Source organism: Somniosus microcephalus, unplaced genomic scaffold, assembly GCF_052327205.1.
Source record: "Somniosus microcephalus isolate GS21.2 unplaced genomic scaffold, FLI_Smic_1.0 unresolved_chr9, whole genome shotgun sequence".
Lineage (NCBI taxonomy): Eukaryota > Metazoa > Chordata > Chondrichthyes > Squaliformes > Somniosidae > Somniosus > Somniosus microcephalus.
The window spans coordinates 18,021,959-18,038,758 of NW_028225187.1; the positions used below are offsets into that span (position 1 = coordinate 18,021,959).

The window sequence follows — 16,800 nt, forward strand, 5'->3', positions numbered from 1 at the left end:
CCTTTTGATCCGACAGCAGGAAGAGATACTGCGCATGCTTAATGGCCACGCCCCCCCAGTCGTGCGTCCCACCCAGTGGGCGTGTCTCCCCCACGGAGCCGCCGGCGGTCAATCAGCGGGCGCTCGGTCGCCAACCCCGCCCACTCACCCGGGCGAGCCGCGCCTGCGCCGGCCGCCGCGGGGCACGCCGGGGGTTGTTGTCTTTTGCGGCGGGACGGCGCGGCCGCCATTTTGAGCGGCTCCTTCTGCCTGGAGGAGGAAGTCCAGGGCCTGGTGAGTGAGTGGGGAAGAGGGAGTGAATCCTGGGGTTTGGGGGAGTAATAAGCGGAGTGAGGGAAGCCTGGGGGCTTTAAAAAAAAATTCCAATTTACCTGCTCAATTTAGCAGCTGAAATAACAGAAAATGCTGGAAATACTCAGCAGGCTAGGCAGCATCCGTGGAGAGAGAAACAGAGTCAACGTTTCAGGTCTGGGACCCTTCATCAGAACTGGAAAAAGCCGGAGATGTAACAGATATTAAGCAGGTGCAGAGACAGGGGGGGAAGTTAGGAGGGGAGGAAGGAATAGAAAGAACACCCTGTACTTTTGTAAGAGGCAGGAAAGATAGAAACATCGAAGATAGGAGCAGGAGTAGGCCATTCGGCCCCTCGAGCCTGCTCCGCCATTCAATGCGATCATGGCTGATCATCCAAATTCAGTACCCTGTCCCTGCCTTCTCCCCATATCCCTTGATCCTTTTAGCCTGAAGAAATATATCCAACTCTTTCTTGAATATACTTAATGAACTGGCCTCCACCGCCCTCTGTGGCAGAGAATTCCACAGGTTCACCACTCTCTGGGTGAAGAAATTCCTCCTCATTTCAGTCCTAAATGGCTTACCCCTTATCCTTAGACTGTGACCCCTGGTTCTGGACTCCCCGGCCATCAGAAACATCCTTCCTGCATCTAGTCTGTCCAGGCCTGACAGAATTTTATAGGTTTCGATGAGATCCCCTCTCAATCTTCTGAACTCCAGTGAGTATAAGCCCAATCGACACAATCTCTCCTCATATGCCATCCCAGGTATCAGCCTGGTGAATCTTCGCTGCACTCCTTCCATGGCAAGAACGTCTTTCCTCAGGTAAGGCGACCAAAACTGCACACAATACTCAAGGTGTGGTCTCACCAAGGCCCTGTACAACTGCAGCAAGACATCCTTGTTCTTGTACTCGAACCCTCTTGCTACGAAGGCCAACACACCATTTGCCTTCTTAACCGTCTACTGCACCTGCATGCTTACCTTCAGCGACTGGTGCACAAGAACACCCAGGTCTCTTTGCACTTCCCCTTCTCCCAATCTATTGCCATTCAAATAATAATCTGCCTTCCTGTTTTTGCCACCAAAGTGGATAACCTCACATTTATCCACATTATAGTGCATTTGCCATGTTTCTGCCCAATCACCCAACCTGTCCAAATCGTACTGGAGTTTCACGACATCCTCCTCACAGCATATCCTCCAACCCAGCTTTGTGTCGTTTGCAAATTTGGAGATATTACATCCAATTCCCTCGTCCAGATCATTAATATATATTGTGAACAGCTGGGGTCCTAGGACCGATCCTTGCAGTACACCACTAGTCACTGCCTGCCACTCGGAAAACGACCCGTTTATTCCAACTCTTTGCTTTCTGTCCGCCAACCAGTTCTCTATCCAAGTCAATACCTTGCCCCCAATCCCATGTGCCTTAATTTTGCATGCTAATCTCTTATGCGGGACCTTATCGAAAGCCTTCTGAAAGTCCAAATACACCACATCCACTGGTTCTCCCTTATCTATTTTACCAGTTACATCCTCAAAAAATTCCAGTAGATTAGTCAAGCATGATTTACCTTTTGTAAATCCATGTTGACTTTGTCCGATCCAGTCACTGCTTTCCAAGTGCTCTGCTATTACATCTTTTATAATGGACTCTAGCATTTTCCCCACTACCGATGTCAAGCTTAGCGGTCTATAATTCCCCGCCTTTTCTCTACCACCTTTTTTGAATAGTGGGGTAACATTAGCTACCCTCCAATCCATGGGTACTGTTCCAGAGTCTATCGAGTTCTGGAAGATGACCAGCAATGCATCTACTATTTCTCGGGCCACTTCCTTAAGTACCCTGGGATGTAGATTATCAGGCCCTGGGGATTTATCGGCCTTCAGTCCCATCAATTTTCCTAACACCATTTCCCTACAAATACTGATTTCTTTCAGTTCCACCCTTTCATCAGACCCTATGTTCCCCGGCATCTCTGGGAGGTTATTTGTGTCCTTTGTGAAGACAGAACCAAAATATGTATTTAGTTGGTCTGCCATTTCTTTGTTCCCCATTATAAATTCCCCCGATTCTGACTGCAAGGGACCTACGCTTGACTTCACCAATCTTTTTCTCTTCACATATCTATAAAAGCTTTTACAGTCAGTTTTTATGTTCCCTGCAAGCTTACTCTCATATTCTATTTTCCCTTTCTTAATTAATCCCTTTGTCCTCCTTTGTTGAATCCTAAATTGCTCCCAATCCTCAGGATTATTGCTTTTTCTGGCCAATTTATATGCCCTCTCCTTGGACCTTATGCTATCCCTAATTTCCCTTGTTAGCCACGGTTGGGTCACCTTTTTTGTTTTATTTTTATGCCAAACTGGGATGAACAAATTCTGTAGTTCATCCATTCGGTCTTTGAATGTTTGCCATTGCCTATCCACTGTCAACCCTTTGAGTGCCATTCCCCAATCAATCCTACCCAACTCGCTCCTCAGACCATCGTAGTTTCCTTTATTTAAATTGAGGACCCTTGTGTAACGAGACAGGATTAATTAAAAATGTCCTAGTAAAGGATCCCCTTGGAATGAGTGACCATAACATGGTTGAATTCCATATTCAATTAGAGGGTGAGAAGGTTGGATCTCAAACAAGCGTGCTAAGCTTGAATAAAGGAGACTATGAAGGTATGAGAGTGGAATTGAGTAGAGTGGATTGGGAAAATAGATTAAAGGGTAAGACGATACATGATCAGTGGTGTACATTTAAGGAGTTATTTTACAACTTCCAAAAAATATATATTCCACTGAGAAGAAAAGGGTGTAAAAGAAAAGACAGCCATCCGTGGCTAAGTAAAGAAATTAAGGATAGTATTCGACTAAAAACAAGGGCACATAAGGTAGCCAAATCTAGTGGGAGGATAGAGGATTGGGAAAACTTTAAAAGACAGCAAAAAATAACAAAAAGATTGATTAAGAAAGGGAAGATAGATTATGAAAGTAAATTAGCAAAAAATATAAAAACAGATAGTAAGAGTTTTTATCGTTATATAAAAAGAAAAAGGGTGGCTAAAGTAAATGTTGGTCCCTTAGAGGATGAGACCGGGAAATTAATGGTGGGAAATATGGCGATGGCAAAAACACTGAATGAATATTTTGTATCAGTCTTTACAGTAGAGGACACTAAGAATATCCCAACACTGGACAAACGGGGGGGGGAGGAGCTAAACACGATCAAAATCACTAAGGAAGTGGTACTAGGTAAAATAATGGGACTCAAGGCGGATAAATCACCTGGACCTGATGGCTTTCATCCTAGGGTCTTGAGGGAAGTGGCGGTAGGGATTGTGGATGCATTGGTAATTTTCCAAAACTCCCTGGACTCAGCAACGGTCCCGGCAGACTGGAAAACTGCTAATGTAACACCCTTATTTAAAAAGGGCACTGGACAGAAGGCTGGAAACTATAGACCGGTTAGCCTAACATCTGTGGTAGGTAAAATTTTGGAGTCCATTATTAAGGAGACAGTAACAGGACATTTGGATAATCATAATTTAATAGGACAAAGTCAGCATGGTTTTATGAAGGGGAAGTCATGTTTGACAAATTTGCTGGAGTTCTTTGAGGAAGTAACATATAGGGTGGATAAAGGGGAACCAGTGGACGTAGTGTATTTAGACTTCCAAAAGGCATTTGACAAGGTGCCACACAAAAGATTATTGCTTAAGATAAAAAATCACGGGATTGGGGGTAATATTCTGGCATGGATAGAGGATTGGCTATCTAACAGAAGGCAGAGAGTTGGGATAAATGGTTCATTCTCAGACTGGCAATCAGTAACTCGTGGTGTTCCGCAGGGGTCAGTGCTGGGTCCCCAACTCTTTACTATCTATATTAACGATTTGGAGGACGGGACCGAGTGTAACATATCAAAGTTTGCAGATGATACTAAGATGGGAGGGAAAGTAGTGAGCGAGGAGGACATAAAAAACCTGCAAGGGGACATAGACAGGCTAAGTAAGTGGGCAGAGATTTGGCAGATGGAATACAATACTGGAAAGTGTGAGGTTATGCACTTTGGCAGGAAAAATCGTAGAGCAAGTTATTATCTTAATGGCAAGAAACTGGAAAGTACTGAAGTACAAAGGGATCTGGGGGTCCTGGTGCACGAAACTCAAAAGGTTAGTATGCAGGTGCAGCAAGTGATTAAGAAGGCCAATGGAATGTTGGCTTTCATTGCTAGGGGGATAGAATATAAAAATAGGGAGGTATTGCTTCAGTTGTACAAGGTATTGGTGAGACCGCACCTGGAACACTGCATACAGTTTTGGTGTCCATACTTAAGAAAAGACATACTTGCTCTCGAGTCAGTACAAAGAAGGTTCACTCGGTTAATCCCGGGGATGAGGGGATGGACATATGAGGAGAGGTTGAGTAGATTGGGTTTGTTCTGCCCTCGCAACGCGCTTCTATGCAGAGCTAGACAGATAGCGAACAACTCGATATCTTCCAATAAAATCACAAGGCTTGACTTTTCTTGTAACGCTTTACTGAACGATTCTAATTGTAAAACTGAAATACAACACAGAAATGGAAGCACACATTAGTATACAGGCGCATAACTGATATGTATACACAGATTTAGGTACGCCTGAGCAACATAGTACATTTAGTAAACTGGGAGGCATTCTCTTTAAATTAGCCCTGTACATAGTGTATGAAAATACAGCTACTAGTTAATCAGCTAGACAGAGAAAAGTTACAACTAAACATTTTCTACAACATACAGTGCACATTAATCATCCATAGCATTCTAAAATACTTACAGACAAACAATTTCCAAGACTCAAGCATGGGGACAATACAACTGCCCGGAGCCTGTGCTGCTGTAGGAGCACCGTGGTGTAGGTCTGTGTCCCAGCGAGGACTCCACGAGGACTACGTAGCAGTCCTGTGGGGAGCGTGATGACCTCATCACGCTCGGTAGCGTTGTCCGCGCTTGGGGCGCCACGTGATGCGCGTGGTCGCGTTTCTGGCCGTGGAGGCCGAAGTCGGGAGCGGGAGGCCAGGCTGAGCCGATGCTTGCCGCGGGAGCGGAAGATCGCGTCGCTCCCGGCGGCTGGTAGATGCGGCCGAAGACGCTAGGCCGGGCTGTGCCGGCAGCCTTTCTGGAAGGCCGAGTCGGGCCGGCAGCCGCCTCACGCACGTCGCGTCGTACGTGCCGTGACGTCAGCACGCTACGTTGTACGTGACATGACGTCAGCACGCTAAGGCGCGTCTTAAAGGGGCAATGGCCCTAAAAGGTAAGTTAAAGGGGCAACGGCCCCAACAGGTAGGTTATACATATATAAGTAAGTTAAATACATACAGTGAGGTTAAGTTAGAGGGAGAGGCAGCACAGTTAGTATGCAGGTGCAGCAAGTGATTAAGAAGGCCAATGGAATGTTGGCTTTCATTGCTAGGGGGATAGAATATAAAAATAGGGAGGTATTGCTTCAGTTGTACAAGGTATTGGTGAGACCGCACCTGGAACACTGCATACAGTTTTGGTGTCCATACTTAAGAAAAGACATACTTGCTCTCGAGTCAGTACAAAGAAGGTTCACTCGGTTAATCCCGGGGATGAGGGGATGGACATATGAGGAGAGGTTGAGTAGATTGGGACTCTACTCATTGGAGTTCAGAAGAATGAGAGGCGATCTTATTGAAACATATAAGATTGTGAAGGGGTTGGATCGGGTGGATGCGGGGAGGATGTTCCCGATGATGGGTGAAACTAGAGCTAGGGGGCATAGTCTTAGAATAAGGGGCTGCTCTTTCAAAACTGAGATGAGGAGGAACTACTTCACTCAGAGGGTGGTAGGTCCATGGAATATGCTGCCCCAAAAAGCTGTAGAAGCTACATCATTACATAAATTTAAAACAGAAATAGACAGTTTCCTAGAAGTAAAGGGAATTAAGGGTTACGGGGAGCGGGCAGGAATTTGGACATGAGTCTAGGTTCGGATCGGACATGGCCCTGTGGGTAGCGGAGCGGGCCCAGGGGCTGTGTAGCCTGATCCTGCTCCTATTTCGTGTGTCTAATTCTGTTAGATTCAGGAGATGGTTCTGTGATAGTAGATTGGCAGTTAGGATCAGATCAGCCATGATCTTATTGAATGGCGGAGCAGGCTCGAGGGGCCGATTGGCCTACTCCTCCTATTTCTTATGTTCTTATGTCTCTTGAGTCAACTACTTCATTCTCCATCTTAATGAAGAATTCGATCATATTATGATCGCTTCGACCCAGGGGGCCTCGTACAACAAGATTGCTAATTAATCCTTTCTCGTTACATAATACCCAGTCTAAGATGGCCTGATCTCTGGTTGGTTCCTCGACATATTGGTCCAGGAAACCATCCCATAAACACTCCAGGAATTCCTCCTCCACAGTATTGTTACTAATTTGGTTGGCCCAATCTATATGTAGATTAAAGTCACCCATGATGACTGCTATGCCCTTATTGCACACTTCTTTAATTTCCCTTTTAATGCCATCCCCAACCTCCGCCTTACTGTTTGGAGGTCTATATACCACTCCCACTAATGTTTTTTTCCCCTTAGTATTTCTCAATTCTACCCATACAGATTCCACATCATCAGAGCTAATATCCTTCATTACAATTGTATGAATCCCTTCTTTAACCAGTAATGCTACCCCACCTCCCTTTCCTTTTTGCCTATCTTTCCTGAATATCGAATACCCCTGGATGTTGAGTTCCCAGTCTTGGCCATCCTTGAGCTACGTTTCCGTAATCCCAACCAAATCATATCCGTTTACCTCTATTTGCGCAGCCAATTCATCCACCTTATTACAAATGCTCCTCGCATTAAGACACAAAGCCTTCAGGCTTGTTTTTTTAATGCTCTTAGACCTATTAGAATTATTATTTACTGTGGCCACGTTTGATTTAAACCATTGATTTCTCTGACTGCCACTTTTGTTTTTCTCCTTCCTATCTTTTGCTTTTATCCCTGTTTTCCTTTCCTCTGTCTCCCTGCTCAGGTTCCCAACCCCCTGCCATTTTAGTTTAAACCCCCCCGAACAGCACTAGCAAACACTCCCACTAGGACATCGGTCCCGGCCCTGCCCAGGTGCAAACCGTCCCGTTTGTACTGGTCCCACCTCTCCCAGAACCGGTTCCAATGTCCAAGGAATTTGAATCCCTCCTCCTTGCACCATTCCTCTAGCCACGTATCCATTTGAAATATCCTCCTATTTCTACTCTGACTAGCACGTGGCACTTGTAGCAATCCTGAGATTACTACCTTTGAGGTCCTATTTTTTAATTTACATCCTAACTCCCTATATTCTGCTTTTAGGACCTCATCCCGTTTTTTACCTATATCGTTGGTGCCCATGTGCACCACGACAACTGGCTGTTCGCCCTCCCCCTCCAAAATGTTCTGCAGCCGCTCCGAGACGTCCTTGACCCTTCCACCAGGGAGGCAACACACCATCCTGGAGTCTCGATTGCGGCCGCAAAAACGCCTATCTATTCCCCTTACAATTGAGTCCCCTATCACTATAGCTCTTCCACTCTTTTTCCTCCCATTCTGTGCAGCAGAGCCACCCATGGTGCCAGGAAGTTGGCTGCTGCTGCCTTCCCCTGATGAGTCATCCCCTCCAACAGTATTCAAAGTGGTATATCTGTTGGAGAGGGGGATGGCCGTAGGGGATTCCTGCACAACCTGCCTGCGCCTCTTACTCTGCCTGCTGGTCACCCATTCCCTTCCTGCCTGTACACCCTTTACCTGCGGTGTGACCAACTCGCTAAATGTGATATTCACGACGTCCTCAGCATCGCGAATGCTCCAAAATGAATCCATCCGCAGCTCCAGTGCCGCAATGCGGTCTGTCAGTAGCTGCAGCTGGACACACTTCCCGCACACATGGTCGTCAGGGATGTAGGAAGCGTCCCTGATTTCCCACATAGAGCAGGAGGAGCACACTACGGGACTGGGCTGTCCTGCCATGACTTACCCTTTAACTAATTAATTAAAATTAAATTAATCCCACCAATTTCACTACAGTTAAATGATATATTTAAGGGCCCTGGTTTACAAACTGTCCCCGCTACACCACAGAGACCTTAAAAACTATAAACCACAGACTTAAAGATAAAATGTTGCAAATGGGAATGGCAAAAATCATACTGCATGAAAAATGGGGGCAGGGATCATTATCTGCAATTGTTAAACTCACTTTGCAGCCTGCCGGCCTCAACATTGAGTTTTAACAATTTCAGATAATGGCCCAGTAATTCGGGTCCCAACGCGTGAGTAAACATAGAAACATAGAGATAGGAACAGGAGTAGGCCATTCGGCCCTTCGAGCCTGCTCCGCCATTCAATGAGATCATGGCTGATCTTCATCTGAGATCTTAGCTGATCTTACCAGTTCAGTACCCCGTCCCCGCCTTTTCTCCGTAACCCTTAATCCCCTTAGCCTTCAGAAATATATCCAATTCTCTCTTGAAAATATTTATTGAATTAGCCTTCACAGCCCTCTGTGGCAGGGAATTCCACAGGCTCACCACTCTTTGAGTGAAGAAATTCTTCCTCATCTCTGTTTTAAATGATTTGCCCGCTATTTTTAGACTGTGGCCCCTGGTTCTGTGCTCCCCTGCCATTGGAAACATTCTCTCTGAATTCAGCCTGTCCAGGCCTGCCATAATTTTATATGTTTCGATGAGATCCCCTCTCAATCTTCTAAACTCCAGTGAGTACAAGCCCAAACTATTCAATCTCTCCTCGTAGGTCATTCCCGCCATTCCAGGTATCAGCCTGGTGAATCGCCGTTGCACTCTTTCCATGGCAAGAACATCCTTCCGCAGATGGGGCGACCAAAACTGTACACAATACTCCAGATGCGGTCTCACCAGCACCTTGTACAGCTGTAGTAAGGTATCCCTATTCCTATACTCGAACCCCCTTGATATGAAGGCCAACATACCATTTGCCTTCTTAATCGCCTGCTGCACCTGCATGCTCTCCTTCAGTGACTGGTGCACAAGAACACCCAGGTCCCTCTGCACTTCCCCATCTCCCAATCTATTGCCATTTAGATAATAATCTACCCTCCTGTTTTTACCCCCAAAGTGGATAACCTCGCATTTATCCACATTATAGTGCATCTGCCACGTATCCGCCCATTCCCCCAACCTGTCCAAATCGCACTGTAGCCTCCTGACATCCTCATCAGAGCCCACCCCTCCTCCTAGTTTAGTGTCGTCAGCGAATTTGGAAATATTGCATCCAATTCCCTGATCCAGATCATTTATATATATTGTGAACAGCTGGGGTCCCAGGACAGATCCTTGCGGCACCCCGCTGGTCACTGCCTGCCACTCCGAAAACGAGCCGTTTATTCCAACTCTCTGTTTTCTATCCGCCAGCCAGTTCTCTATCCACGTTAATACTTTGCCCCCAATCCCATGAGCCTTAATTTTGCATGATAATCTTTTGTGTGGAACCTTATCGAAGGCTTTCTGGAAGTCAAGGTACACCACATCCACTGGCTCTCCCCCATCTATTTTACCAGTTACTTCCTCAAAAAATTCCAGCAGATTAGTCAAACACGATTTACCCTTTGTAAATCCATGTTGACTCTGTCCGATCCTTTCCCCATTTGTCAAGTGCTCCGCTATTTTATCCTTAATAATGGACTCTAGCATTTTGCCCACAACCGATGTAAGGCTTACTGGTCTATAATTCCCTGCTTTCTCTCTACCCCCCTTTTTAAATATTGGGGTAACATTAGCTACCCTCCAATCCACGGGTACTGTTCCCGAGTCAATGGAGTTCCGGAAGATGATCCTTAGAGCATCTGCTATCTCCAGGGCCACCTCCTTAAGTACCCTAGGATGTAGTTTATCAGGCCCCGGGGATTTGTCGGCCTTCAGTCCCCTCAACTTACCCAACACCATATCCCTAGAGATACTAATTTCTGTCAGCTCCTCCCTCTCATTAGTCCCTATGTTTGCCGATATTCCTGGGAGGTTATTTGTGTCCTCCTTTGTGAATACAGAACCAAAGTATGAGTTTAATTGGTCTGCCATTTCCTTATTCTCCATTATATATTCTCCCGAATCGGACTGCAAGGGACCGACTTGGGATTTTACCAGTCTTTTCCTCCTGATATACCGATAAAAGCTTTTGCAGTCTGTCTTTATGTTTGCTGCAAGTTTACTTTCGTATTCTATTTTCCCCTTCCTGATTAATCCCTTTGTCCTCTTTTGCTGTATCCTGTACTGCCCCCAATCTTCCGGTCTGGTGCTTTTTTTTGCCAGTTGATATGCCCGAGTACGGACGGGGTACTCACGCGTGGGCCCGATGGAAGTGCCGGTTTTCAGCATGCGCGGGAAACCGGCATTTCCTGTCCTCTGAACCAAGGGGTTAAGAGGCGGAACGCGGGCGACGTTTCAGGCAGCGCGTGCGCGCTGAAATTCCTTTTTTTTTTAAAGAGTTGCCCGTGTGTAAAGGCCTCCGCTTTTTACGCGGGAAAAAAGCAGACGTAAGTACTTAGTTTTAAAAGGTAAGTGGTCTATTAATTAAATTTAGAAATTGTTTCCACAGGTTTATTATTTTTAAAGAATTTACAGTAAGGTAAGTATTTTTAGACCCGATTTGTGAAAAAATTATTGTTTTCAAAAATGTGAATAATTGTTTAAAATAGTTTTTTTACAGTTATTAATAGTTCATTTATTTAGTGGGATTTTTTAAAACTTTTATTTGAAGTTTAAGTAGTGTTTTGGGCGCCCTGAGTTTTCATGAGTTTGACAGTTCTTACTATCAAACTCATGAATGAACTTTTGCAACCTCCCATTGGCTGCCCAGTGCTCACGTGATCCCAGCCAGCTCATCGAACTAACTACGCCGCTGGATCACGCAAGCACAGCGCGCCGGGAGCTGAAGCAGGCCACTGACAGGAAATCCACTGCGGGCCAGGCTTCAACAGTCGGCGCGCTATGTAAGTGTAGGTCGGGGGCTTGCACCCGCGGGAAGCCCCCGACACCAATTTCTGGGCCAATGTGATGAAATAACTGTGTTCTGGCATTTGGATTGTCTGTTGTTGTACTTGTTAATGTCTGGAATGTTCTACAGGTGTAACCACTAATGCTCCTCCCTAGCCCCGACCCTCTGGATCCTCCGGATTGGTGTGAGTCTTACTTATAAGAGCTGGGTCTTACTCATAAGGGCTGGGTCGGTGATGAATGATGGTTGCCCTGTGTTAACTTGATGCCATGTTCTTACTTAATAAAAGCCTTTAGTTTTAAGCTTTAACCTCTTGGATTCAGGCAGTTATTTGGCACCCATTTTTCATGCAGTATGATTTTTGCCATTCCCATTTGCAACATTTTATCTTTCCTGCCTCTTACAAAAGTACAGGGTGTTCTTTCTATTCCTTCCTCCCCTCCTAACCCCCTCCCCCTCCCTGGTACCATACTGGTCAATCTCCACTTAACCTTCTCTGCTCTAAGGAGAACAACCCCAGCTTCTCCAGTCTCTCCACATCACTGAAGTCCCTCATCCCTGGTATCATTCTGGTCAATCTCCCCCTTAACCTTCTCTGCTCCAAGGAGAACAATCCTAGCTTCTCCAGTCTCTCCACATCACTGAAGTCCCTCATCCCTGGTACCATTCTGGTCAATCACCCCTTATCCTTCTCTGCTCTAAGGAGAACAATCCCAGCTTCTCCAGTCTCTCCACATCACTGAAGTCCCTCATCCCTGGTGCCATTCTGGTCAATCTCCCCTTAACCTTCTCTGCTCCAAGGAGAACAACCCCAGCTTCTCCAGTCTCTCCACATCACTGAAGACTCTCATCCCTGGTACCATTCTGGTCAATCTCCCCTTAACCTTCTCTGCTCCAACGAGAACAATCCCAGCTTCTCCAGTCTCTCCACATCACTGAAGTCCCTCATCCCTGGTGCCATTCTGGTCAATCTCCCCTTAACCTTCTCTGCGCTAAGGAGAACAATCCCAGCTTCTCCAGTCTCTCCACATCACTGAAGTCCCTCATCCCTGGTACCATTCTGGTCAATCTCCCCTTAACCTTCTCTGCTCTAAGGAGAACAACCCCAGCTTCTCCAGTCTCCACATCATTGAAGTCCCTCATCCCTGGTACCATTCTGGTCAATCCCCCCCTAACCTTCTCTGCTCCAAGGAGAACAACCCCAGCTTCTCCAGTCTCTCCACATCACTGAAGACTCTCATCCCTGGTACCATTCTGGTCAATCTCCCCTTAACCTTCTCTGCTCCAACGAGAACAATCCCAGCTTCTCCAGTCTCTCCACATCACTGAAGTCCCTCATCCCTGGTGCAATTCTGGTCAATCTCCCCTTAACCTTCTCTGTGCTAAGGAGAACAATCCCAGCTTCTCCAGTCTCTCCACATCACTGAAGTCCCTCATCCCTGGTACCATTCTGGTCAATCTCCCCTTAACCTTCTCTGCTCTAAGGAGAACAACCCCAGCTTCTCCAGTCTCTCCACATCATTGAAGTCCCTCATCCCTGGTACCATTCTGGTCAATCCCCCCCTAACCTTCTCTGCTCCAAGGAGAACAATCCCAGCTTCTCCAGTCTCTCCACATGACTATCTGTTCATTCTCTCTAGGAGAGACAGACAGCTCCGATGGAGGATTCCCGAGCACCGGAGGAGAACGTCCTCGAGTCGCCGGAGAGCTTCCGGAATGGGATTGGCGCGAGCTGCTCAGAGGAGGAGGAAAAGGAGGAAGAGGAAGAAGAGAAGGAGGAGGAGGAGGAAGAGGAAGAGGAGGAGGAGGAGGAAGAGGAGGAAGAAGAAGAGGAGGAGGAGGAGGATGGTCTGAAGGAGTCCCCGGGCGTCGGGAAGAGCTTCATCTGCTCCCTGTGCGGGAAGACCTTTGACTGTTTCGGCGGGCTGGAGGAGCACCAGTCGATGCACCGGGAGAAGGAGCCGGTGGAGTGCGCGGACTGCGGCAAGCGGTTCGCCCGTGCCTCCGACCTGCTCGAGCACCGGCTTCGCCACACGGGGGACTGGCCGTTCCGCTGCGACGTCTGCGGCCTCGGCTTTGGCATCCCGTACGACCTGGGCGTCCACTGGCGCGTCCACACCGGGGAGAAGCCCTACCCCTGTGACACCTGCGGCAGGCGCTTCAGCTGCACCTCCGGCCTGGCCGTGCACCGCCGCACCCACACCGGGGAGAAGCCCTACCCCTGCGACACCTGCGGCAAGTGCTTCAGCTGCGCCTCCAGCCTGGCCGTGCACCGCCGCACCCACACCGGGGAGAAGCCCTACCCCTGCGACACCTGTGGCAAGCGCTTCGGCCGCTCCAACGACATGGCCATACACCGCCGCACCCACACTGGCGAGAAGCCCTACCCCTGCGGCACCTGCGGCAAGCGCTTCAGCCGCTCCTGCAACCTGGCCACCCACCGGCGCCGGGCCCACACCGGGGAGAAGCCCTACCCCTGCGACACCTGCGGCAAGCGCTTCTTCTGCGCCTCCGACCTGGCCTTGCACCGTCGCATCCACACCGGCGAGAAGCCTCACCCCTGCGACACCTGCGGCAAGCACTTCCGCGGCGCCTCCGACCTGGCCGCGCACCGCCGCACCCACACTGGCGAGAAGCCCTACCCCTGCGGCACCTGCGGCAAGCGCTTCAGGAGCGCCTCCGACCTGGCCGTGCACCGGCGCCGGGCCCACACCGGGGAGAAGCCCTACCCCTGCGACACCTGCGGCAAGCGCTTCTTCTGCACCTCCGAGCTGGCCGTGCACCGCCGCACCCACACTGGCGAGAAGCCCTACTCCTGCGGCACCTGCGGCAAGCGCTTCAGCAGCACCTCCAACCTGGCCACCCACCGGTGCCGGGCCCACACCGGCGAGAAGCCTTACCCCTGCGACACCTGCGGCAAGCGCTTCGGTGGCGCCTCCGACCTGGCCGTGCACCGCCGCACCCACACTGGTGAGAAGCCCTACTCCTGCGGTACCTGCGGCAAGCGCTTCAGCAGCACCTCCAACCTGGCCACCCACCGGTGCCGGGCCCACACCGGGGAGAAGCCCTACCCCTGCGACACCTGCGGCAAGCGTTTCGGCGGCGCCTCAGACCTGGCCGTGCACCGCCGCACCCACACTGGTGAGAAGCCCTACCCCTGCGGCACCTGCGGCAAGCGCTTCGCCAGCACCTCCAACCTGGCCGTGCACCGCCGCACCCACACCGCGAGACCCGCCACCGCTGCCAGATCTGCGGCAAGGGATTCAGGAAACGCTGCAGCTTGAGGCAGCACGAGTTCGTCCACACCGGCGAGAAGCCTTACCGCTGCCAGATCTGCGGCAAGGAATTCCGCCAGCCCTCCAGCTTCAGCCGGCACAACAAGGCCATCCACTGCCTGGGGAAGTGATCGGCGGCGTTTTGGGGCCTTGGCCGACGGTTGGGACCCGCCTTGGTGACTTTACGTGGAACTTGCAGCTCTGAGACTGACCAACCGGCCCAACCGCTCCGCGCCGGTGTTTATGCTCCACACCAGCCTCTCCTCATCTCACCAAATCCTTCTATTCCTTTCTCCCTCGTGTGTTTATCCAGCCTCCCCTTAAATGCTTCTATACTATTCGCCTCAACCACTCCCTGTGGTAGCGAGTTCCATATTCTCACCACTCTCTGGGGAAAGACGTTTCTCCTGAATTCCCCATTGGATTTATTAGTGACTGTCTTCTATTGATGGCCCCTAGTTCTGGTCTCCCCCACAAGTGGAAACATCTTCTCTACGTCTACCCGATCGAACCCCTTCATATTCTTAAAGACCTCGATCAGGTCACCCCTCAGCCTTCTCTTTTCTAGGGAAAAAGCGCCCCAGCCTGTTCATCCTTTCCTGATCGTTGTAACCTCTCAGTTCTGGGATCATCCTAGTAAATCTTCTTTGCACCTTCTCCAGTGTGTCTCTATCCTTTTTATAATATGAAGACCAGAACTGTGCACAGTGCTCAAGTGTGGTCTAACCAAGGGATATGGAGACCAGAACTGTGCACAGTGCTCCAAGTGTGGTCTAACCAAGGTATATGGAGACCAGAACTGTGCACAGTGCGCCAAGTGTGGTCTAACCGAGGGATATGGAGACCAGAACTGTGCACAGTGCTCCAAGTGTGGTCTAACCAAGGTATATGGAGACCAGAACTGTGCACAGTGCTCCAAGTGTGGTCTAACCAAGGTATATGGAGACCAGAACTGTGCACAGTGCGCCAAGTGTGGTCTAACCGAGGGATATGGAGACTAGAACTGTGCACAGTGCTCCAAGTGTGGTCTAAACAAGGTATATGAAGACTAGAACTGTGCACAGTGCTCCAAGTGTGGTCAAACCAAGGTATATGGAGACCAGAACTGTGCACAGTGCTCCAAGTGTGGTCTAACCAAGGTATATGGAGACCAGAACTGTGCACAGTGCTCCAAGTGTGGTCTAACTAAGGGATATGGAGACCAGAACTGTGCACAGTGCTCCAAGTGTGGTCAAACCAAGGTATATGGAGACCAGAACTGTGCACAGTGCTCCAAGTGTGGTCTAACCGAGGGATATGGAGACTAGAACTGTGCACAGTGCTCCAAGTGTGGTCTAACCAAGGGATATGGAGACTGGAACTGTGCACAGTGCTCCAAGTGTGGTCTAACCAAGGGTTCTCTACAAGTTTAACATAACTGCTCTGCTTCTGAATTTGATAAGAGTATAGATGTAGGAATGAAAGTTAAGTTTAGGTCTTATTAATTAGGAACATGGAGATTGGGTTTTAAACGGTGAGATTTTAGAAAAGAAAGATTTGCATTTATGTAGCACCTTGCGCGACCTCGGGACGTCCCAAAGCTCTTCCCAGCCAATGAAGTACTTTTTTGACGTGTGGTCACTGTTGTAATATAGGAAAAGCGGCAGCCAATTTGCGCAAGCTCCCACAAACAGCAATGTGATAACGACCAGATCGTCTGTGTTTAGTGATGTTGGTTGAGGGATAAATATTGGGCCCCAGGACACCTGCTGTGTTTCGATATAGTGGCCCGCTGGCGTTCTAGAATTGTAACAACAACCTGCATTTATCCCGTGCCTGTAATGTAGTAAAGCATCACAAGGGTCTTCACAGGAGCGACTGTAGGGGGTTTTCCTCGAGAGGTTTCCCTGAGGTTTCTCTCTCTCTCTCGAGGCCTCTCTCTCTCTCTTGCACAGTAAACCTTGAGTGGTTCGACCCACTCGCCCCTTAGATTCTATACTCTGGACTTAGGCGCAGGAACTACAATGTAGAGAAAACTCTTGTAGACCAAGTTTGATGAAACAAAATGAAATGTTATTGCATAAGGAAAAAGATGAGGAGGAATTTCTTCACCCAGAGAGTGGTGAACCTGTGGAATTCTCTACCACAGAAGGCAGTGGAGGCCAATTCATTAAATATATTCAAGAAGGAGTTGGATATATTTCTTAAGGCTAAAAGGATCAAGGGATATGGGGAGAAAGCAGGGACC

At 48.7% G+C, this 16,800-nt stretch overlaps 1 protein-coding gene across 1 annotated transcript in view; it reads left to right on the plus strand.

The window, feature by feature from the left end:
• Positions 1 to 15,230, plus strand: part of LOC147084844 (uncharacterized) — a 71,993-nt gene extending 56,763 nt beyond the window's left edge. Inside the window, 4 exon segments of the mRNA XM_085979346.1 lie at positions 9 to 273; positions 10,788 to 10,837; positions 12,939 to 14,520; positions 14,523 to 15,230. Of these exon segments, the coding sequence (XP_085835472.1) occupies positions 9 to 273; positions 10,788 to 10,837; positions 12,939 to 14,520; positions 14,523 to 14,704 (2,079 nt within the window). The 3' untranslated portion in view covers positions 14,705 to 15,230.
• Positions 15,231 to 16,800: the final 1,570 nt, after the last annotated feature.